Consider the following 22,501-nt stretch of genomic DNA (forward strand, 5'->3'; position numbering starts at 1 on the left):
TTTGTAACCTCAGTTTCTTTAACACACAAGCTTTGGCTGTCCATCTTCTATCTACAGTCTTTGGTTTGCAGCTTCATATTGCTGCATTGTTGAATGCGTCATTCCAGCGTGCTGAAAACCCACAGAGGCTGCTGTAAGTGTTGGAGAGCAGCTGTTTAGCATGCAGAGTGGAAAAGGAAGGCGTTGCTTTAATCTGTGGGAAATGAAGGGTGTGGAGCCACTGCAGGTGTAGTGGGTGGATGTCCAGTGGAAGAATATAACATGAGGCACGAGGAACGTGACAATATTGTTGTGTGGAGTGAATGAACAGACTGCAAACACGTCTCTCTTCTTAAAAATCTTTATTAATTATACAAGCGACACATTCAACCATCCATTTAATATTTTTATAAAATGTTCGTCTTGCTCTTTAAGTTAAAACAAAGTCGTCATCTGTTTGTGAATGAAAAAAAAAAATATGTGAAGAAGCTTTTCACACAAACTGACCTGAAGTCAGCCGCAGAAAGAAACCATAAAAACACCTCAGAGTGCCAAAAACACCAAGACCGACGCACACTGTTAGTCCTGTAATCACACACACACACACACACACACGTTTGTACCACGTAAGTGATTTTAGGTTTTAATCCAACTTTTTTTTTTAACATGTGTGATTAAAATTTTCCAAACTGAGCATTAATCGGTTTGAAGACCACGCCTCCACGAGGGCCCGAGTCCGTGTGACCACGCCTTCCAGTCCGTGCCATGTGTTTTGACCTGATGAGCCCACGTTCACCTTGAATTTAAATAAAACTATACAACTGTCAAGTTTTTAAACAGACCACCTTTGTGCCGTTTGTGACGCTGCAACAGCAAACTCTGCAAACTCTTCAACTCTGTGCAGGTCGGAGTGCAATTCAGCTTCAGGATGACAAATCTAACAAGAATCTGACCTTTTATTTGCAACGTATTCCTCAGACAATCCTCAGAACAGCCACTAAATGGACCCTGCTGTTTGATAATTATGTCAGCTGAGCTTTCTATGAAGTACATTTGCCTCCAAATCCATCAAACACACTTTCACTTACTTAGGAAAACAGGTTTAAAATTGTAATTTTATTATGATATTTTCTAAAGTCTCACAGTCTCCGGGTTTAAAGTTAAAACAGACCAGTTAATGAGCTAAACGTGAGGATATTTCACACACTTCAATAAGTTAAATATATTCACCAGCCTGTCGTTTCTATTGAATTTTAAAGTTTACCCTCTGAGGGAGGAAACTCGCAGCCATTTCTGCTGAACTCTCAGACTCTTCCTGATCCTTCGCTGACAGTTTTTGGCTGTGAAATAAAGAATTTGAGGCCATCCAGTAACGAACCTTTAACAGTAGAGTCCATCCTGTGGAATACGACAGTAAAAATAAAGCTTAGCTTTGCATAAAAACTGGACATGCAGAGAACTGGAGCCTGGATCACCTGACAGCAGCGGTAAAGTCCACCAATTAAAAATGTTTTATGTGCCGGATGACTTCTTTCCCTCGATTTCATTTTTGAGGACGGGCGTTTGGACGTGGCCAGTAAAACTAACTCGGACTGCTCCCATGCCAGTTTCACTCATGATGTCATGTTCAGACTCAAGCGCATCATCTCACTGTTCTCTCTGGCATTAAATCTGCATCCACCTTTGCAGACGTGCTCCGAAACTACACACTGTTGTGGCTCCCTTATTATATACTTTTTAAACTTAAATTTAGGAAAAGTTCATATTAAGAACAGCTGTGAAATTTTATTCCCAGTTTATAATTTAAGGAGCGAAACTGTTCCTTCACATCGCTGATGGTCTGTTTACACGCGCTCTAAAGATTATGGTAACACTCCAGTCCAGCAGGTGGCGGTAACGCAGAAGACTGAACAACAAAAATGAGCAGGTACAAGCGACGCGTGTCGGAGAGGCCATGCTCGACTTAAAGCAAACACACAGACTATAAACTGGGGACTTCCCAAAGTTATCTTAAAGTCAGTGAAAATGTAACAAAATACCAAAAGTTTCAATTTAAACTAATCACCAAAAAAACCCAGAAACAACTTTCAAAACAACAAACCGCCGGCCTTCTAAAACAGCCGGGGTGGCGTGCCCGAGCGTGCCACGTGTTCAAAACCCAGAAACTGTTTTGAGATCTCGATGAGCTCGAGCCGAGAGTCAGACAGGAAGAGACACACAGACAGTGACACTTCAGAGCCAGCGGCGATTCAAGTTAAAACAAACATGGGAGCAGTTCGAGAGGTCGAAGGCTTTGCTGTGCTTCTGCTCGCATTTCATTTATCCGACTCTCACACTTTCAGTTCTGGACGGACACCTGACAACGACACCTTAAACTCATTTCTCAGTAAGACCGCAGCTCTGCGTCCAGATTTCCTCGTGAGCATCTAAATGTTTCAAAGCTGCAGGAAACCAGTAAAAATCTGTCACGCGGGAAAAATTCTTCTCACAACTATTTCTACAGCAAAGTGTCCGAACAGCTGCGGCAGATGTGCCGGTGGAGGAGTCTCCAAATGCAGAGCGCACGTCTCCCGACGTCTGCTGGAGCCGCTCAGCTGGTCTGGGTTCAGTCTCTGTAATCAATAGTTCGCCGATTTATCGATCAGCTGCAGTCGCAGCTCAGACTCTGTCTCCTGCCGTCTTGTTGTTGAGTCCCAGAGCCTGAACCACGTCCACACTGAGGCCGCTCTTCAGAGTCCTCCTCACTGAAACACACAGAAACAACGTCAGCATTACAGGAAGCTGGGGCTCAACTTTCTTCTTCATTGATTTTGATTCTTTTCACAAAACTCTTCAGAAAATCTTCAGCCCAAAAATAAAAAGTTTAAAATATCTCCTGCCTACGTCTTAGAACAGACCAAAGAGGAGGCTCGGGTGGACCAGCGACTCCCCGCTTCTGCCTGATAACAACTATTTTACTTGGAAGAAGAAAAAAAACCAGCCATTTATCTGCTCCTAGAAGAGAACGCTTCAGGAACTCGTTCCTACAGGTCTTCATAACACGTCTTTCTGTGCTATTCCACACATATTTCTCTATTATACCATCTTTCAGCCTTTTTCTCAGATTTATAGCGTAAATGTACTAATTACTCATGTAATCTGCACTAGTTTCTTGCACAGTGTCAGTTTTAGTCATGCAAATGTAAATAATCATCATCATCATCTCCTCGAATCTGAGAAGCCAGAAGCTGCAGATTTGTGCGTCTTTTGCTTTAAAACACCTCGTGAAGGTCAAACACTCCAAAAATGTTCCAATCAAAGATTGCAGTTTATCGCACTGCCGCCAAGTTACTTAGAAATGAGTCTGCAGCCTGCGAGCAGCAGTTCATCGTGTCCTGCGCTCAGCAGTAGGATGATGATGATTATCTGCTGCTGTGGACAGATTTACTGAGGAAGTGCAAACAGTGATATGAAGCTGCACAGATATCAGCTTGTTTTGGACACACAGCTGCTGTTGTGTCTCCACGCAGTCTGAACCAGACTGAAGCTCAGAGGACTCGACCTTCAGCAGGACGGGTCCCTAAACCTTAAATAACACAGCAGGGGAACGTGAGGGGCAGCCGCTTCCCCTCGCTCAGGTTTCGCTTTTCAGGTCGTCCTTTGGAAAGCAGCGTTGCGTTCGTCAGTTTAAACTGTGAGTGGAAAAAAGTGACTAAAGTAAAACAAAAAGAAGCTTTGAAGAATTCTCAAAAGCAAAAATTTAAACATGAGTGAAACCGTCTTCAGCTGTGTTTGACCAAAATCATAAAATTCACTAAAATTAAATAAACAAATACATAAACGTGAAAGATTTAAAAAAGAAAAAAAAGAAATGTGGTTTTTCTTCCGGGTGCCCCTCAGCAGGCTTCTGAAAGTTAGCCAGTTAGAAGAAAGCACGTATGGAGGGCGGAGCTTAAAGAGACAGGCGCTCATTTCAGACAGATGATGAACTACATGAGACTCATTTAAATGAAAATGCTGATTTTAAGCCAATAGACTGCTTTTGCAGAAATGCACCCTGGGAGTTGAAGTCACATAAAGCCTCGACTACACTCTGTTAGGGACGGCTGGAGACCCGAAGGCTCAGCAAAGCCAACACAGCCTAAATGCTCCGCCCACAAGTCTGCAAGGTCACAAAAAATTAGGCACGTCCTCGCACTCACCATCTGATGACGTCACAGGGAATCAATATTAAGAAGTAAATTCATACTCACGGGACTTCCTATTCAGTCGGGACCGCTTGCGGTTCTTGGGGCTGGACGATCTGCCGGAGGGATTCTGGGTAACAGACTTGACAAGTCGGTCCATGATCTCATCTGTGGCGTCGTCCTGGGAGCTCGTCTCGTCTTCTTTGGCTAAAGACATCTTGGGCGGCTCCACCCGGCCGAGACCTGAGGACCAGAACCGGAACATTAGCCACGAGCAGGAACGCGATAAGGAGCAGGGCGAGGGCGCCTGGGTGTTCCCATCCCCAGCTGCTCGAACTGGTTCAGAGTTTAGTAGTATTTATCCCAATTTTCTAACTTTCGGCTTAATTTCAGTGTGACGCAGCATCTGCCAGACTCACTAGACGTCCGAATATTTAACAGTAAAAACGAAATTAATTCAGAGCGTGCCGAAACAATCGCTCATTACGTTATTTATAAATGGAGTCATTATGTTGATGGAAATGTTCGGAAAAGAAAACTTTTTTTCATTTTAACCAACCAGAGTAACTCTGAATGAGCCCTGAAGGACGTTTCTACAGCGTCCGGTGGAGCGGCGCCGGCCGCTGATGGCTCTACTCAGATTTAAGCAAAAGAAAATGATTTCACTTTTTTCTCTGCAGCTCCAGCAGAGGTGAAAATATTCAATTTTTCATGCTTTCCAATAAAAAAGAAAAAGCTGATTTAGCGTGTCTGAGTTCAAATCACGACGCAGTCACATTTTTCTGCGTCCTCACTCCGATGACATCAAAATGTGGGGAATGTCGTGCTGCAGACCGGATCTCTATGTCTGATTTTACTGGTTGAACGCTCATTTCTAGCAAAAGCAGCACGAGCCTGACGGCCTTAAAGTTAAACTGATGCCGGAGGTGAACGTGGCGCTGACAGTCAGTTATTGTGGGAGTCGTGTGGAGGTGAAGAAAGCTGCTGGTCTTACTGCGGACGGCTCGGGAGCGCCTCAGGCCTCTCTGATCACAGTTCAGGGTGCTGCTGCGACTGATCAGCAGGTTCTTCATGTTCTCATGCTCCTCCTCCTGATCTTGGTCTGCCTCCGCTGCCATAGAAACGGGGGACGGGCTGTCCGGACGTGACACCGCCCCTGAAAACTTCTCCGTCTGAGGACGGGAGAAAGAGGATAAGCCCACTTTAGAATATAATATCTGTAAACAGTGATTTAATCTCTAGATTGTAAATGTTTTCTTTTATTCCTCTCTGTTCAACAGTGAATTCTGGTGGCATCCTCTAAGGATCGAAGAAGCGTCACAAACTGCAGTTCCTCGAGTGGCCACTGGAGGCATACTCCAAAAGTGAGTCACTCCCCATAGACTTCCATGTTAAAATATCCAACTTTACAGCAGAGTTAAACGCATTTACAGCCTGCTGCAGAAAAATGTTTTGGTCTGTGAAGCTGATTTCCTCCTTTGCAATAATCACACAGGCAGTAAACTGATTTATACCTCGTCCATTTGAATTTAATTAAAGCCTGAAGATGGAGGCGTGGCGGCTCTGATTGAGAGGTGTGTTTGCAGTGGTTTAAATTGTACTGAAAGATCATCCGAGAAGTTCAGTGAGATTCAACCATTATGTGAATCTGCTATTTAAAAACTACAAACCTGGGAAGCTAGAAGTCTGTGGGCTTTGGTGCCGTTCTCTAATTAATACAAATATTTGATATTCTATGTAGATAACGGTGTTAACTGATTGGCACTGGCTTAAATCAAGTAACTCAGATTTTGTGATTCTGTTGCCGCTGACCTCTGACATGCAGGGGAGAGTCTTACCTCGGTGATCATCTTTCCTCGCGTCTTGGTGCGCTCTCGGTGAACTGCGCGTTTCCGTTTGATGGTGAGCACTCGCTCTCTGGTGGTGCGATATTCCAGAGCAAACTCGCTGATGATCCGACAGAAATTTGTCACCTTGACGTCTCTGACCGAAGACGACGGCTGACCCAGGAACAGCAGGAAGGAGTGGAACCTGGAGGAGGAGGAGGTCAGTGCATCATCGTGCCGAGGACAGTGTGTGTGTGTGTGTGTGTGTGTGTGTGTGTGTGTGTGTGTGTGTGTGTGTGTGTGTGTGTGTGTGTGCGTGTGCGCGCGCATGCTGATGTGTCACCTGTTGATGACTCTCCTGTGGACGACCTTCAGGATGATGATCCTCTGCGTGCAGTCCTTCAGGAAGTCCGTTAGTTTGTTCTTCAGCGCCGCTTTGGTTTCATGTTTGGCCACCACCTTCAGGTTGTCCCATGATGCTTTGCAGCGTCTCTCAAGCTGGACCAGGTTCTCCGATAGCAGCTCAAAGTCCACCTGGAGAAAAAAGTAAACTAGTCAGCACCAGGCGATTTTACATCAGGGCGGCGTGAAGGTGAGAAGGACTGAACTGTACTTTGGCCGAGCGGGTGATGGCGGGGATCTCAGAGTAGACGTCAGAGGATTCTGGGTAATTTTCCACCACCAGGTTACAGGTGTGATGAAGCAGAGACTGACGGTGAACAGTGTCCTTCACCTCCACCACTTTCTCCAGGTAACTCAGCTCAAAGCCTTTAGCCTGCGCACACACACGCACACACAGATTCAGAGGACGATGTTTGATCTCCGCCTGAAATCTCCAATCTTGACTCTTTGTTTAGAGGAATAACAAACTGGCCCTCGCTGTCAGAGATACGTTTGGATGTAAACAAAGCACCGTGCACGTGTTTGAGATTCTTACCCATCACAGAGGCGTCTCATTGGCCAGATCTAAGATCCCAGACGAACTACCGCTTGAAGACACGCAACCATGGTAACCAAACCCCACCCATGACATGATCCAAGTAATGATTAGCACATGTGAAAAGTACACTACACCCAGTAAAGTAAAGATACTTGAACTAATAGATCATCACCATCCAGCAGTGTCTGTTGTGACACAGGTCACTACTGCATTGCATTGTGGGATATTATATTACAACATTCCCACAGAAATAGCTTGGACGTGGTGTAGTGTCCAGCAAAACAGCCCTGCAGCGCTCTAACTGTTCTTTGTGACTTCAGCGAGGTCAAACAGCTGGGATCACTTCCTGGGATCTGTTTTTCTGACTCCACTGATTTATCAATGATAAATTAGTACATCAGAGGATTTGAATAAATACATATGTGCAGGCTTTTTAAAGGCCTGATTCAGAGTGCCAGCACGTGGAAATAAAGCTTAAATCAAGCTCTTTCAACCTGATTTTATCTCACTTTTAATAACGTGCAAATATATAAACACAAACAAATGAAAGCTTCAGCCGAAAGTCCGTTTGAGAGCACAAACCTCCCTCTTGACACAGTACCGCAAAATCTGAGCTTTCCCTTTAGAAATGTAAAATACTGCTGTGTATTTATTCTAGCTTGGTTTGCTAGTCTGTAACCTTTACAGTTTAAACTGTGCTGTCATGATGATGAGGAAGATGGCGACGACATCCTAACAGCGCCTTCAATCCCCTTCTGTTAGGGCAGCAAACACGATGCACAGCCTCTGGAACAGCCCTGCTGTGGTTTATGTTCAGTTCTCTTTGATGTGATAAAGTGAGGAGGACAGCAGCTGTTAGCAGACCTGCTGCTACATCCTTTTTAATCAGCCATTCAATATTTTAAGCCCTGGTTCATTTACTGTCACAGATCATAAAACTCTTCCTAAACACCGATGTATTCAGTTTTTATAAAGAAGTCGGGGAATAAACATCTGCTTCCATCTTCCTGTGAGTAACCGTGCATACAGCCTGTCTGTGAACAGCAGGGTGCAGTGAAGGAAACGTGAGGCTGAGGCTCTCGTGTTGTGTAGCAGCTGCTGTCGGCTCAGATTGAAGCACCGCTGACCTCCCTGCTGCTGACTGGCTGCAGTCAGAGTGCTGTCACATGTCGCTGAACCACCAGGGAAAAGTGTTTTTAACCTGACAACCACACTACTCTGTGCAGCAGCTGTTCAGTTTATTTGGATACGTCTGGAATATGTTATCACTGCCTGCTGCAGCAGTAAAATCCCTCATATGCAAGTATGTTTACTTTAATGACGTGTACAAACTGCACGTGAGTTTTTCTAACCATGGAGAGATTCACATTTCCTGCTGCGAGAGTTGAGTTTCTACACCTCTTGTCATGTGTGTGTTTGTCTATTTAGACAGCTTTGTGGGTACAGTTAGGATTGTGTTAGGGTGAGGCTGAGGGTTAGGCTGAGCGGCTAGGGAAAGCATTATGTCCTCACTAGGATATCAAACTAGAATGTGCGTGCGTGCGTGGGGTTGGGTCCCTCCTCACGTTGGAGCTGTTGAGGAAGTTTCCGATGGCGAGCAGCGTCGCCAGGATTCTCCTGAAGGTCTGATTGGAGGCGAGCTGCTCCATGCCGAGCTTCAGGTCAAACAGCGGTTCGGCTATCTCCTGCAGGGGCGACACAGTCACAGGCTCAGCATTGCAGTATAACAGCCTAACTATAATCAGATCCAGTTTTTCTGTAATCTTGCTGAGCTGAACTCAGGTGACTTTCAGGTGTAAATCTTCTAATGATCTGCAATCAGCTCGCTTACCTTCTCCAGAGCCTCGTAGTTCAGTTTGAAGGCCCAGAGCTGAAGGCGGGGGGTCAGGCCATTGATGGAGGCCAGGGTGAGCAGGAACTGCTCTGCTGTGCCCAGAGGGAGGTCGGGATTGGCGAGCTGAGCCTCCTGGATCTTCTGCTTCTCCTCCTCTGTGGGGGTCATGGTCAGGATCTTCTGCTCAGGACAGAGAGAGGGCCCATAGCGTTAAAGTTGAAGATGAAACAGCAGATGGATCAGACTGTGATCCGTCCGCACACAGGAAGTCACCCCTACCTCGATGCCCTCTTTGCTAATGGCGAACTCGTCGAAGCTGAGAATGGCCGACTTGATGACGTGGATCGCTGGCAGGACGGTCATACCGATGTTGATGGCGTTACTCCTCTTTGAGTCCAGAACCAGAATCTCAGTCTTCTTGGTCTCCGGTCCTTTCTGCACACAAGCGACATGTTAGAAACGCGACGAGTGCGACAGTTTTCCTGCTCAATAATTCCTCCTCCAGCTTTGGAAGAGAGCCGCTCGAGCGCGACTAGCAGTGTCAGCGCTTCCTGTGATGTCATAAAGTTACACAGTAACACTTCTTAACAATCATCACTTTTAATGGTAAACTGATAATTGGTTAAACTAAACACACTGATCATGTTCATTTTCTGTTTAGTATTCACTGCTTGTTTAATTTGTGGTTTGAGTTGAAACATTAAGTGTAAAAGTGAAGGGATTTTACAGCCCGCTGGAGCCCCCTGGTGGTCAAACTGTGGCAGACCGCATTAAATGAGCTCGTATGTGTTCGACATTGGATACTCTTTCTGCAGCCCGCCTTTTTACAGCCTCTCGAGTGCATCTCATTTTGCTCTCTGTGGGTCTCAGGCAGGGTTTTAAGTTTTTTTTAAGAGAATCTATCATCCACCCACCTTGGTTACAGGGAGCTCCTTGCCTTTGGACTCAAACAGATGCTCGAGGCGGGCGGTGTCCACCGCCACCTTATCCAGAGACGCCCACACCGTCCCCCGACCGAAGCGACACTTCTTCGGTCCGTCTGCCTGCTTCAGCTCCTTCCAGAACAGCTTCACCGTCTTCTTCTTCTTCTGAGAGGCCTCAAGAAGAGGAGGAGGGGGGACACCTGGTGGAGGTGGAGGAGGAGGGGGTGCGAGGCCTCCTGGTGGAGGAGGTGGAGGAGGAGGGGGTGCAAGACCTCCCGGTAGAGGAGGTGGAGGAGGAGGGGGAGGAGCCCCCGGCATGCCAGGAGGGGGAGGAGGAGGGGGAGGGATTCCAGAGAGGGTGAAGGATGAAGCGGAGCTGTCGAAGGTGTCTATGTCCAGGACGTCGATGTCCTCCTCGTCCAGCAGGTCAGAAAAGTCCAGGTCCTTGATGCGTAGGGCGGCGGCGCTCGGCTGCAGCTGGTCCCAGGCGTCGTTGGAGCTGCCGGGGCCTAGCGGGGTCATCTGGGTGGTGTCCAGACTGGCGGCGTGCGCCTCGGTGTCGATGCTGCTCTGGTGTCGGATGTAACGCTTCTGATGGTGGATGGAGACACATTTATCAGCTTTACGTTCAACCTTCAAACTGCACACATGAGCCAAAACATGATGCGGCCCCGCAACTCCACCTGCTCTTTAGCACCAACGTGAAGCCAGCGGGCCTCAAACTGGAGCCACTGATGCAGGCGGGTGTGGGAGGGGCTACAACAAGAAAGCAGCACCACTTTAATAAAACAGAGGAGCTGCAGAAGCATGCTCTCTGTTATTATTGCATGTCATGACTTGTAGAATAAATTTCATGAACAGCAAACGCTGATTTGTTCTGCTCGCCATGAACGTCGTGTCTCAGAAATGACCTCAGCACTCGTTACAGGAACTCTGCTGAGCTCCTCACGACATTTCAGAGAATCTCTAGAGTCCTGTTGGAGAAGTTCAGCTCCTCACCTGAATGTTCTCATAGACCCAAGAAACTCTACTTATCCAGACCATCAGGTTTTGGCTCATGCCTGTACAGTAACTCGGTGCATCAACTAAAACCCGATTCACTTTAAAGATAGATGCAGATAAGTGACTAAAGAACGAAGGATAAACCGAGTACAGAAACACTGCTTTTAAAAACCTGCGGATCCGCAGAGAAGAAGAAGAAAAACATCTGCAGACAGAATAACGTCCTTCATGTTCTGACCTGTTCTTCAGCCAGTCGGGCTCGTGCCGCCTGCGTTGAGCCTTCCAGACTCTCCAGCTCTGCCCTGCGGGAGGCGCTGCTCTCGTTGGAGGTGGAGGACTCTGCCGAGCGCGCTTTGAAGCTGGACAGACGCTCAGTCACACGACCCCGAGCAGCCACATCGTCACCTGATGGGAAAGGGAACGAAATCACAAAAGAACAGAAGAACGTTTTTGCAACTTTATTTATTGTCATAATATTAATAAAGTCTGGGATGTGCAGCGAGCTGCAGAAAAGCGGCTCTCACCAGGCACGAAGCTCCTCTCTTCTTCATTGGTGTCTGCAGCTGCAGAGGGGCTCATGGGTCCCGTCTTTGAGTAGAGCATGTCGAGCATGAACTTTGTGTCGTTGGATAACGTGCTGCCCTGTCGCTGCACAAGCGGTGCTGCAGACAAAAACACTGGTTTTTAAGTTTATGCCAACAGACTGATTCAGGAGAAGATGTGTCCTGCAGTTCCTGTCTCTGCCTGTAGAGGGCAGCTGTAGGCTCTCACCTGGGTCATCCTGGGAGTCTGAATGTCCGTTTGTTTCCAAACTGCTTGATGTTGAGTCTGAACACACACACGAAGCAGAAGAGTGGCTGTCAGCTCACACATTCACTTAATCTGGAGTCACAGGAGCAGCATTAACACCATCACACAGTAACAGAACCACGTGTACATCAGGAGGCTGTGTGCAGCTCTCTGACTGTAATGTGAAGCTTTACCGTGACGTGACGGCACTTCGGCTGCGCCCTCGTCCGCTGTCCCCTCCAAAGTTGACGTTACAGCATCATCAAGTGAGGGCAACTTAATCTCGCTCAAGTCTTTAGTTTTTCGCTTCCTCTGCCACTGTTGGGCAGCCAGGATGCGCAGGAAGGAGTCTCTGAGAAAAGAGAGAGAGGAGAGGGGGGAAGGGATTAGACCTGATCCCAGACTTCGAGGCTGCTTTGAGGAGCCGGGAGGCAAACTCTGGACTTCTCGCGTCAAGTTAAAGAGGACCTTTTCAGTCTCTTCTCTTATTTCCTGTCTTCTTCTGATCGTTGCACTTTTGGACGATCATATTAAATAAAGGTTTGGCCAAAGTTTCAAATAAATAGGTCAACATATTTAAAAGCTCAGGTGCTACTTATGGAGGTTTGCCAATCAGGAGGCAAATTTAAGTGGAAAAGGTCCCCCTTAAGTTACTTTAATACCGAATCATCGCAGTCAAACTGATCTCAGATTCATTCTTATTCTCAACTGCAAACCAAACCAGATTAAACACCAGCAATTAGACTCCACCCAGAGTTACAAAAGACAAAACCAAACCAAACTCAGGACCGGAGGACGCGGTCAGCCCCACCACCAGCAACACACCCCTCCCCCCACATCCGCAGCACTGAAACATCCCACCGGTGCAGATTTATGACTTTAATATGTCAGGATTTGGACGGACCGCTGAGCCGCGGAGCCAACAAACACACACAAACCCAAACACATAATTTTTATATGGTGTTTTTATTATTCAGTTGTTCTTGGCCACCAAAGAATCTCTTCTCATTTCAGCGTTCAGAGGTCCGCGCTAATTTAACATTTTCTAGTTAATTTTATGAAATGAGACGCTCTTTGGTCACATGAGGGGGTCAGTTTGGATGCATGGTAATCATAATGTGTCTGTTTGTGACAGCGTGCAGTTTCCTCATCGATGACTGGTTCTACAAAAAAAAAAAAAAGAAAAAAAAAAAAAAAGCTGTGAGTAGGAGAGACTCACAAAACGATTGGTCCCAAAGTTGGAGCCGGCAATGGGCTCCTCTAAGAAAAGTCATATTTAGATAAAAGTGGAGCAGAAGCAGGAGACGCTTCTGAAAAGTCCAAACCACCTTCCAAACATAACCGACTGTGTTACTGCTGAAAACAGGGCCGTGTGGGCTGTTTTCTCACTCTTTGTGGTTGTTTTGCATCTTTTATCTGAGGTCACTTCGTACAGAGACACGGGGGTCCTTGGTTATCGCTGCCCATCCACGCCTGTAGTCACTTTGAAAGCATAAAGAGTATTTTGTAACGTTTCCGTAAAATGTGCAGAAACTTTGCATTAGTTAAATATTCAGACAGAAATATTATTATATCATCTTTGATTAGTTTAAAGTCTTTAATAGTGGCAGAGATTTGGAGGCGGCTTAAGAGGTTTCTCTCAGCCAAGTGGAGAGAAACACTTCTTACGTGAGAAATTGTTTTTACACAAGTTTTAGCTGCAAGCATACTGAAAAGTATGCTATACCATGTATATCAATACACATGTAGTTAGCTTATTTGTACCAGTACAGTGCAGTACAGTGGAGTGGAGAGCGGTACTTTTGGAGATGGAGCGGGTCCAGGTCCGGGGGACCGCAGAGCTGCCGGGTTCGGCTCTGCGATCGACGATCTGGGCTTCACGTCTGTGTTTAGTGGCTGCAGCTGCCTCCCAAAAAGCACACAGCTACATTTTTGCTTCACTTTATGAGTTTCTATTGTTCTGGTCTGAACCACAGGAGGACAACAGATCCAGACCAGGACCAGGACCAAGAGAAAACTACAGCAGGGTTTGTGTGCTGGGAAATAGATAATCTACATTTAGCACAGAGATACTGGAGGCTTTGCTTGTGCTTCTCATTTGTGTGAGACTTGAGCTGAGAACATTAGAGACGGCGTCACTTTGAGCTTCTTTGATCCGTTGCTGCACATCCTGCTGCAAAATGTGACCCCGCAGCAGCTAAAGACCCTGACATGCACACAGACTGCATGTAACATGTGACAATGCATGAATGCATCCAACGCATGTTTCCATGCTACATCCCGCTGCTACAAACAAGCTTTAGCTTTCTTTGAAGGAATCCATGTCCATCTACTCTGAGCGTTTCCTTTTACAGTGCTGCTTTCTCTCTTTGGTCAGTCGACACAGAACGGCAGCCATCGTTGGCTGAAAGATCACGACGAGACCGTGCACGGCGTCATTACACCGAACGACATCGGCACGATTCTTTCACGCCGGTCGCCTCGTTTGAAAACCCAAAATGACATAAAAGCAGCAGCCTTAAATCTGCATTAAGGGAGTTTAAATGTCACTCAGACAGCGTCATAACACACAACCCAACCCACTGAGGTGATGCAGTCCAACCAACACACACACACACACACACACACACACACACACACACACACACACACACACGTGAGTTACCGTCACTTTGAATCACATGAATTAATCACTTCCCGTTGACTCACCTTTACTCCAAACTACAAAGAGTCCTAAAGTTGATTTCAGTGATGACACACACAACCCAAACACAATCACCAGAGCCCGACAACCATCCCTGCAACTCCCAGCATGCAGTGGGGCTGCACCAGTACTTACTCAAACTTCCTCAGCACCGGCTTGTCCTGATTTACATTACAGTCAATTGGGCTGTAGAGACACAATACACATCTGAGCATGACACACGCACACACGCACACCAGCAGGCTTTCATCATCCTGTTCAGGCAGCAGTTGCATGCTGGTAACCGGCTACTTTAACGTAAAACCTGCTGACAGGTGCTCAGCTGCATAAAAACCCTTAAAGGAGCCCCTTCAAAGTCAGACCTCTGTATCTGTGGCCCAGCTTCTAACAATGAGACAATCCAGAGAATCACGTAAAAAAGCAGAAACCGAAACCAAACAAATAGAGCCTGAAAAGAAAAGTGTTCAGAACTGAGAGATGAATGAGGTCAGTTAAAGGTTCCCCTCCCTTATCGAAGCACCTGAATCCAGCCTGATGTACAAAAGTGTTACTAGTCAAAGACTCATTTTATGCAGCTGAACACCAGACTGACGACTACAGACACACAGGACGATGAGGAGGAGCAGGAGGAGACGTGTACTTACCAGAGGAGCTCCTCATCCTCCCCAGAGCTGGGAGAGGAATAAAAGGAGACGGGAAAAAAAAAAAAGGAGCAGGAATTTTGGAGGAGAGACAAACAGACAACACATTATAATGTTATAACTGAAAGAGGAAGTGCGCCGAGAGTAAAGAGTAATAACGGCGAGAGCGAAGACGCTGCGGCTGAACGTTTTACCGTCTGCAGCCCTTCTTACTGCATCGTCACAGTTTTTATCAAACTGAAAATCAGAGCCAAAAATCATCTTTGACAAAAAAAACTAAAAGAAAAGGTAACGAGACAACAACAACTTAAACATGGAAGAAAAAGTTCAACTAAAATGATCCAAAAAGATAAAAACGTCAGATTTTAAAAGATCGCAATAAAGATGATAACAGATAAGATAAAGAAACAGTCCTAAAAAAGTATCGTTTTAGAAATAAATAAAAACAACGTCAGGAAATTATCCAGGAAAACTGACATAATCCATCTCAAAATAATAATTACATTTTCCATAAAATTATCTGGATGCTCTATACACGGGATTGAACGGGAAAACATCAGCCAGGAATTTAAACACAGAATATAATCAAGTTTTTATAAAAGAAAAATAATGAAGGTCACAGATTAAAATAACCCACAAAGTTCCAGAACAACGCTGGACCATTTAAAAGGCTAAACCTGATCCCTCCTGCAGTGATGACCCTGCACAGCGATGCCAGAGACGCGTGGTTTAACCGTCCGTTAAACAAACAAACAGAAAAAACAGAGCGCCCCCCCCAAAAATCAACTGATTCACTTACTTCGCTTTAGTTTTGGGCTCCGTCTTGTTGTCGAGCTGCTGCAGATTCGACTGGGAATTCTCGCGCAGAGAGAGATCTGGCGAGGATGGACTGTAACACACACACACACACACACACAGAAGAGAGTGAGACTGCTTTAAAAACATTGCTCTCTGCCAGTTCATTCCACCACTGCCGTGTGTGTGTGTGTGTGTGTGTGTGTGTGTGTGTGTGTGTGTGTGTGTGTGTGTGTGTGTGTGTGTCTCCACGTCTGCAGCGACCATCAAGAAAATCAGTGCTACTGTCAGCGTCTGGCTGGTCAGTGAGGAACATGTGACCAGATGTTAGATGAACCCTTAATGAGTTCCTGTTACAGCAGGTTTTTCACAGAGCTGTGTGGACAGCAGAGTGGATGTGAGTAAGACTGAAAGCTAAAAGTTCAGCTACACCAGTTTACACAATAGTTGCCTTAAGCTTGTGTGGTATGAGAAATATACATGATAGTGAGAAACGCATGTTATTGGTCTGTGATTTTGCAACAAAACGTAAAATAAATAATGACAGTGATTGTGAATCCTAAAGGGACTGAAGGCATGGCAGCGGACAGAGTGCTGCAGGCAACACTAGCATGACTGCAGAGTGTTTGTTAGTCGACAGCAGACAGGCAGGAGTCCTGGTTGCAGGTTTGAGGTCGGTCTCAGTGCTACAGACCTGCAGTCGGCCCGATGCTCCTCAGAGATGGAGCTGGTTTTGGAGAAGAACCTGGACTTCCTGCTTAGACCCAGAGACGACATGTGGTGGCTGAGGAAAGAGCGACTCCTAGTGGTCAAGATGCAGGACAGCACAGCGAGGGAGAGAGAGAGAGGGGGGAGGGAATCGGTGGTTAAATCAGAGACAGAACCGACACCAAGACACCCAGATGAGGGGGGAAAAAAAACAAAAAACCCCAAACAGAAAAAGAGCCCGAGATAAGAGGAAGAAAAAACATAACCAGAGGTGAGAGAAGGCGTCCACGGTGGTGTGATTTGTTGAAAATCACCACAACTGGAAAATCCTCCTGATTATTCTGCCATCATGACAATAATCACCTTTAAAAATATTTACACCCGTTTTTAAAATCAAACCAGTCACTTAACTAAAACAAGAAAACTTAGAATGTTTAGGCCAGCGGTGGGGATCTCCAGGCCTCGAGGGCCGGTGTCCTGCAGGTTTTAGATCTCACCCTGGGTCAGCACACCTCAATCACATGATTAGGCCTCTGGAGAACTTCAAGACATGTTGAGGAAGTCATTTAGACATTTAAATCAGCTGTGTTGGATCAAGGACACATCTAAAACCTGCAGGACACCGGCCCTCGAGGCCTGCAGTTTCTCCAGGCGGTGGTACATGTTCAAATAAGGACCACATGAAGAACAGGATGCAACGTTTCCCAGCAAAACATTCCTCTGCAGTGACAGGATCGCTGCTCCTCACGTCAGCTGTTTTCAGTGTTTCTGTTGTTATGGCTGATTGGTGTTTAGATTATAATATAGATCATGACGGTTTCACGAACTCGAACAAGTCTTGGTTGTGAACCCAGAATGACTGAAACCAGTTTCCCCTCTGGCTCTGCAATGACTAAAACACGACTAACATTCAACCTGCCGGCGTCCCTTTAAACGCCCGTTTCTGCAGAGGCCAAACACGAGCAGAAAGGTTTACCCGCTGAGGACAAACATTCCTGCTGATTGAACTCACAGAAAAGCTGCTTCCAAACAAAACACGCCCCCCGTCTTCCCCCCTCCTCGCTCCGTCTGTCGGGCTAAACTTGGTAAACTGAGCAGCGGGAGAAGGCGACGGCGCAGACCACAGCACCCGAGGGAGACGCAGTCTGACCGCTGCCTCCGATTAACAGCCGACACGGCGTTTGACCTGCAGGAGAGTCACGATTGCAGGAAGGACTTCAGGTCGTTTCCTCCCACAAACCTGCAGAAAAGCACGCTTGCACATCTGAACCTTCGCTACTGCCTCGATTTCAGGTTTCTACTTGGGCTCCGTTTAGCGAAACGTCTGGAGCTGTTGAATGTTATACTAGCTCTCATTGATTAGTCTAATTGATTATTAATGATCAGAATCAGGAGGTAAAGGTCACGAGCAGAGTGAACTCACGGGCTTGGCGGCGTTTTTGTTCCCTGCTCCGTGTCCACGGTGCCGTTGGGGGACATGTGGGGCGGCAGCGGAGATTCTGTCCGGGATCCGGACGGACTGGAGGAGGAGCTGCTGTGCTCGGAGGCCAGCGGGGACGAGGCCCTGCTGCCGAGACCTGCCGTGGGGCTCGGGGAGGAGATGACCGGGGAGACGGTGGGAGACGCAGCGGGGGAGACTGTGGGAGACGCAGCGGGGGAGGTGGCTGGTGACACTGAGGAGTTGACAGAAGATGACAAGAAGAGGGTAGGAGTGGTTGGGGCGGTGGAGGGAGATGAGGACGTGGGCGAGGTGCGGGCGTTGAGAAGATTCTGACTGGACAAGTGGCGGCGGCCCCTCGATCCGTCCTGCTCGCCGGTCGCCAACTTTCGTCTCTCTTTACGTAGGAGGGGGGAGGAGTCATCCACCTCACCGTCTTCGTACTTCAGAGTATTCTGCACACACGCACACACACACACAGAAAGACTGAGCATGCTCTAAGATCCCTCATATAAGGGGTAACAGAAGTCACATGACTGAATGATGATGTGCTGGTTACAGATGTGCGGCTCATAAATCCAATGCTTCTCATATTAGCGCCATAAATCCTGCGATTGCTGCTCGTTACACACTGAAGCGGCATCACTGTGCACACACATCCTAAATCTCGCCGTATCAGCACTCAATGTTGGGATGTTGTGCAAAATGCAAATAAAGCCGAGATGGAGCCACGATTTTTTATTGATAACAGTAAATGTTTTTAAAGGTTGAACTACAGCAGGGCAGCTGTAGCACTCAGGACCTGCTGGCAGGGCGCTTTCACCGAGAGACTTTCACTGAAAAAGACGTCTGTTTGGAGGCAGCACGTGTTCCTCAAAAATGGAAATGTATTTAAATCCCCGTTTCTCGTCGTTACCTCGTATATGGTGAACTGCGTCCGCAGGTCTGGCTCCGTCCCCTTGTTGTTCATGTGTTTGCGGATGACGGCCTCCATCCCCAGCAGCTCCAGCTTGTCCGTCACATCGTAGAACGAGTCCTGGTCCGGGAGCGCCACCAGAGTCTGAGAAGCACACGGAGGAGTGAGTTTGTACTTCCCAACTTCTGACCTTCTCGCTTACATTTGGAAATTTTGCTTACCTTGTTGATGAGTGTCATGGCAAACACGAGCAGCTCCGTGTCGGCGCCGTTCCTCTCCTCCAGGACCTCCATCATATAACTCCATGGCTTCGCAGCTGCCAGACACACACAAAAACACGTGATCATCATACGGCTGAGCACCTGGTGAAGCTACCCACGTCACATTCAGGGCATCCGTCTAGGAAGAGGTGATAGGTCACATGGAGCAGCTAATGAGAGTAAACGTTACAGACACGTTATATGTGATCTTACATAAAACCATCATCTGCGTTTTTGTGCGCACCTCTCTGTCCAGCCACGGTGTTGACGGCTCTGATGAGCAGAGGACTGTTGGACTCCGAGTACTCCACGAAGACGATGAGCAGCTTCAGGGCAGTTTTCACCACCAGGCGAGACTAAAACAGAAAAACGTGTTGAGTGTTTGACCAGCAGGTGGCGTCGCACCACTGCTCTGAGGTCCGAGGACTCACCGAACTTCCCGTCAGCGTGTACAGCCACTGCACCGTCTCGTTGTGGTTGATCACTCCGTTCATGCCGTCCACAAACAGCATGATCTGACTGAGAGCTGAGGACACACAGACCGATGGATGAGCGCTGGCGTTTCCACAGGAGGCTCCAGCAGCTGCAGACTATAATCTGCAGCGCTGACTCAGCTTTCTGTGGGTTTGCTGGACTTGTGAAGCCGAAGCTCCGTTTCCATTCTGACCGAACACGAGAGCATGCGCCGATCGGAGCACGCGGCCCCAGGTCTGCGCTTCTGCGCTGGCGCCGTCGGCACGTTCCTAGCGAAAGCGCCAAGTTTCACTGCTGCCACTGTTTGCGTTCCTGTCATTTGGGTGAAATTGTGCCTGCTGGGCAGAAAGTGCTGCAGCTGACACAATAATTTACACATTTGTGCTTCTGGGCTTGTTTTTCCTTTTCCAGTTATACTAAAAGCTTCCAGCTGATCCAAAATGCTGTAATTCAAAGTAACCTCAGTAAGCTTTACAGCAAATCTCACCATTAAAAAACACAACACACATCTAAACTTTGCATCAACTGAACCAATATTCGAGTTCGTCTACTATAACCTTCTGATATTAAATTAAACTAAATCAATTTTCCTGTTAAACTGAAGCTGGTGTTAATGTTCGTGTGTCACTGTAGATCTCCTAAACGCCCGAGCAGGTGGATTACCTGCAGGATTATGAGCTGCGTTAACTAAATAGTCCTACAGTTAAACACAAACCTTCACATCAGGCACGTTCACTGAGTGAATATCTGCTTCAGACAGGCTTCTCACAGATCTGTGTTCAGCCGTGTGACAGCTCAGGCACGATGAAGTTAGCGGAGCGTTTTTGGGATTTACAAATGCTTTTTCACCTTATGTGATTGACCTCTGTGCTCTGAGCATCTCTGCGCACACGCAAACATTCAAAGGTTTCACAGCCTCCCTTTAATCGTCAGAGTCGGTGGAGTCTCACCTCTCAGGATGTAGTTCTGGTAGTTGTGGTCGGCCTCCGCCCCGACTTTAATGAAACACGTCAGCCCGTCAGAGGCCACGAACTCTGGAACCAGGTCTTTATCATCCTACAGACAGAAAAGACTCGTTTAGGAGACCGTTCCAGCCGGTGTTACAGAGACAGAGCTCCTGCTGCAGAGGCAGTCACACTGCAGCTTGTTTTTAATACTGAAGTGAAGTCAGACCTTTGTTCCCTGAGGTTAGCCTGCAAGGCAGCGGCTCCTCACAGGTAACAACAGCTCGCACAGACAGAAGCATGAAGCAACACATTAATATGTCAACAGTTAATCTCAAGAACTTCAGGCCAGTTTATGTGCTGACCTTCAGAGTCTGTCGTTTCACAGATATGGCTCATGTGACTTTTGTGCTGTATGTGTTTATATTATCTTTGCTGATGGATTAATATAGAAACAGGATGTCCCCGCAGCTGCTTCTCAGGGTGAAGCCAGTTTCTCATATAATCAAACTCATATAATAATCAAATATTTCCTCATATTTTGCCTTTGAAATGCCAGTGCTGCAGCGTGGGGAAGGCAAGTGTGGGAACGTGGTGTTGAAGTGTATTGTTATGCCTCGAAGTGGCCTCGAGCAGTAAGAAGCCACTCGCTGATGAACTTTGATCAGGAACACCAAACTCGGCTCCTGCAGTCACTTGTTTTCCTAACGTGTGCGTTCTTGTGAGTCTGACTTTGTGTCAGAGTCAGCTGCAGTTACAACATTCATGCCAACGGCCACTGAAGAAATCTGAAGACTGTCTCATAATTACCAGATATTACAGGAACCAGCAGCAGTGTGACCTGTGTGACCCATTTCCTTTAATCATGCAGGATAAACAGATCCGAGAGGGTTGTTCGAATTTTTGTTTGAAGCTTTAAACAGCTGGTTTGCATTTAAGACGTTTTTACATCATCGTAGCCAAAGACACTACATCAGGTGGCTGCCATTAATTATTTCCACTTTTAGAGGAGATTCTTTTTTCTAATGTTAATCAGAATAAACCTAAAAAAATCTACGTAGCAACCAGAGAAACTAAAACTACAGCCACAGAGCAAACAACAGGTGCAGGCGTCTCCCAGGCTCTAGCTCAGACTACTAGACTAGTCTCCAACCTTTTTTGTGCCACGGACCGGTTTATGCCCGACAATATTTTCATGGACCGGCCTTTAAGGTGTCACGGATAAATACAACAAAATAAAACTAGTACCGGTACCGAAAAAAAGAAGATTTATTTATAACACACGTAAAAAGACCCAGGAAAACCGAGTTAACGATAAAAACGATGACAAAAATAACGCTGAAAACCGATAAAAACCCTGAAAACCATACATTTCAGACCTGAGCCTCAACTCTCGCAGCCGGTACCAAAGACTCATGGACCAGTACCGGTCCGAGGCCCGGGGGTTGGGGACCGCTGTACTAGACGAATGCAATCAAGACCTCAGCTGAAAAGAAGTACAGTATTTTTTGGACTATAAGGCACATTAAGCGAAACAAAACAGTCAGTCAACTTTACTCAACTTGTTCTTTTTGCTTCCTCCACTTCTGTACCATTGATTCATTAATGCTGAATTCTCTGGCAGCTGCTCTATTCCCATGTTGTTGCAGTATATGAATGACTAACCTCGTATTGTGGATGGATTATCTCAGTTGTTCTCCTGACTGAAGTCTGGTCCGTTTAAAGCATCCTGCCATGCGATTGCATTTGTCTCTAACCATCGGGAACCCTCGAGTTCACTTTTATCCAGTGGAAAAGGTTAGTTCATCCTCCAGCTTCACTGCGTTTATGTTATGCTAACATAGCTGTGTCGCTAGCACATCATTATATACCAGCTAGCCCAACTTCAGTAACCCTACAAACGTCACTGCTGTTTAGTTTTCTGTCTTCATTTATGTTGGAAGTGATAACAGAGCTGTACGTTTGAATTTTTTCAGAAATCTCTCAGTCAGAACATGCTATATCATGCTTAGGTAACTAGCGAGCTAACTTCCTGCTAACATCTAACTCCGTTAAATTGAATAAATTCTGTTTTCATGGATGCCTGGATGTTAAACTTAATTGTTACACCTGGTAAAGCAGCAACGCTGATCATTTTATTAAAGACAAAAGAAATTGCACAG

At 46.6% G+C, this 22,501-nt stretch overlaps 1 protein-coding gene across 4 annotated transcripts in view; it reads right to left on the reverse strand.

Moving 5' to 3' along the window:
* Positions 1–324: 324 nt before the first annotated feature.
* Positions 325–22,501, reverse strand: part of fhod1 (formin homology 2 domain containing 1) — a 49,992-nt gene continuing 27,815 nt past the window's right edge. The window contains exons 5-28 of one of the 4 annotated variants that reach the window (XM_026176129.1): positions 20,346–20,451; positions 19,353–19,447; positions 19,166–19,277; positions 18,883–18,977; positions 18,662–18,805; positions 17,731–18,200; positions 16,294–16,401; positions 15,604–15,693; positions 14,808–14,834; positions 14,299–14,349; positions 11,654–11,811; positions 11,442–11,498; positions 11,195–11,332; positions 10,909–11,075; positions 9,660–10,259; positions 9,025–9,180; positions 8,743–8,925; positions 8,477–8,596; positions 6,585–6,746; positions 6,315–6,505; positions 5,984–6,176; positions 5,140–5,317; positions 4,212–4,388; positions 325–2,723 (exon numbers count right to left, since the gene is read on the reverse strand). In XM_026176129.1, coding sequence (XP_026031914.1) covers positions 2,638–2,723; positions 4,212–4,388; positions 5,140–5,317; positions 5,984–6,176; positions 6,315–6,505; positions 6,585–6,746; positions 8,477–8,596; positions 8,743–8,925; positions 9,025–9,180; positions 9,660–10,259; positions 10,909–11,075; positions 11,195–11,332; positions 11,442–11,498; positions 11,654–11,811; positions 14,299–14,349; positions 14,808–14,834; positions 15,604–15,693; positions 16,294–16,401; positions 17,731–18,200; positions 18,662–18,805; positions 18,883–18,977; positions 19,166–19,277; positions 19,353–19,447; positions 20,346–20,451 — 3,864 coding nt within the window. In that variant the 3' untranslated portion in view covers positions 325–2,637. The remainder of the gene's footprint in view (positions 2,724–4,211; positions 4,389–5,139; positions 5,318–5,983; positions 6,177–6,314; positions 6,506–6,584; positions 6,747–8,476; positions 8,597–8,742; positions 8,926–9,024; positions 9,181–9,659; positions 10,260–10,908; positions 11,076–11,194; positions 11,333–11,441; positions 11,499–11,653; positions 11,812–14,298; positions 14,350–14,807; positions 14,835–15,603; positions 15,694–16,293; positions 16,402–17,730; positions 18,201–18,661; positions 18,806–18,882; positions 18,978–19,165; positions 19,278–19,352; positions 19,448–20,345; positions 20,452–22,501) is intronic. The other 3 variants (XM_026176158.1, XM_026176139.1, XM_026176150.1) reach the window with 3 other exon arrangements.

Source organism: Astatotilapia calliptera, chromosome 1, assembly GCF_900246225.1.
Source record: "Astatotilapia calliptera chromosome 1, fAstCal1.2, whole genome shotgun sequence".
In the NCBI taxonomy this organism is placed as follows: domain Eukaryota; kingdom Metazoa; phylum Chordata; class Actinopteri; order Cichliformes; family Cichlidae; genus Astatotilapia; species Astatotilapia calliptera.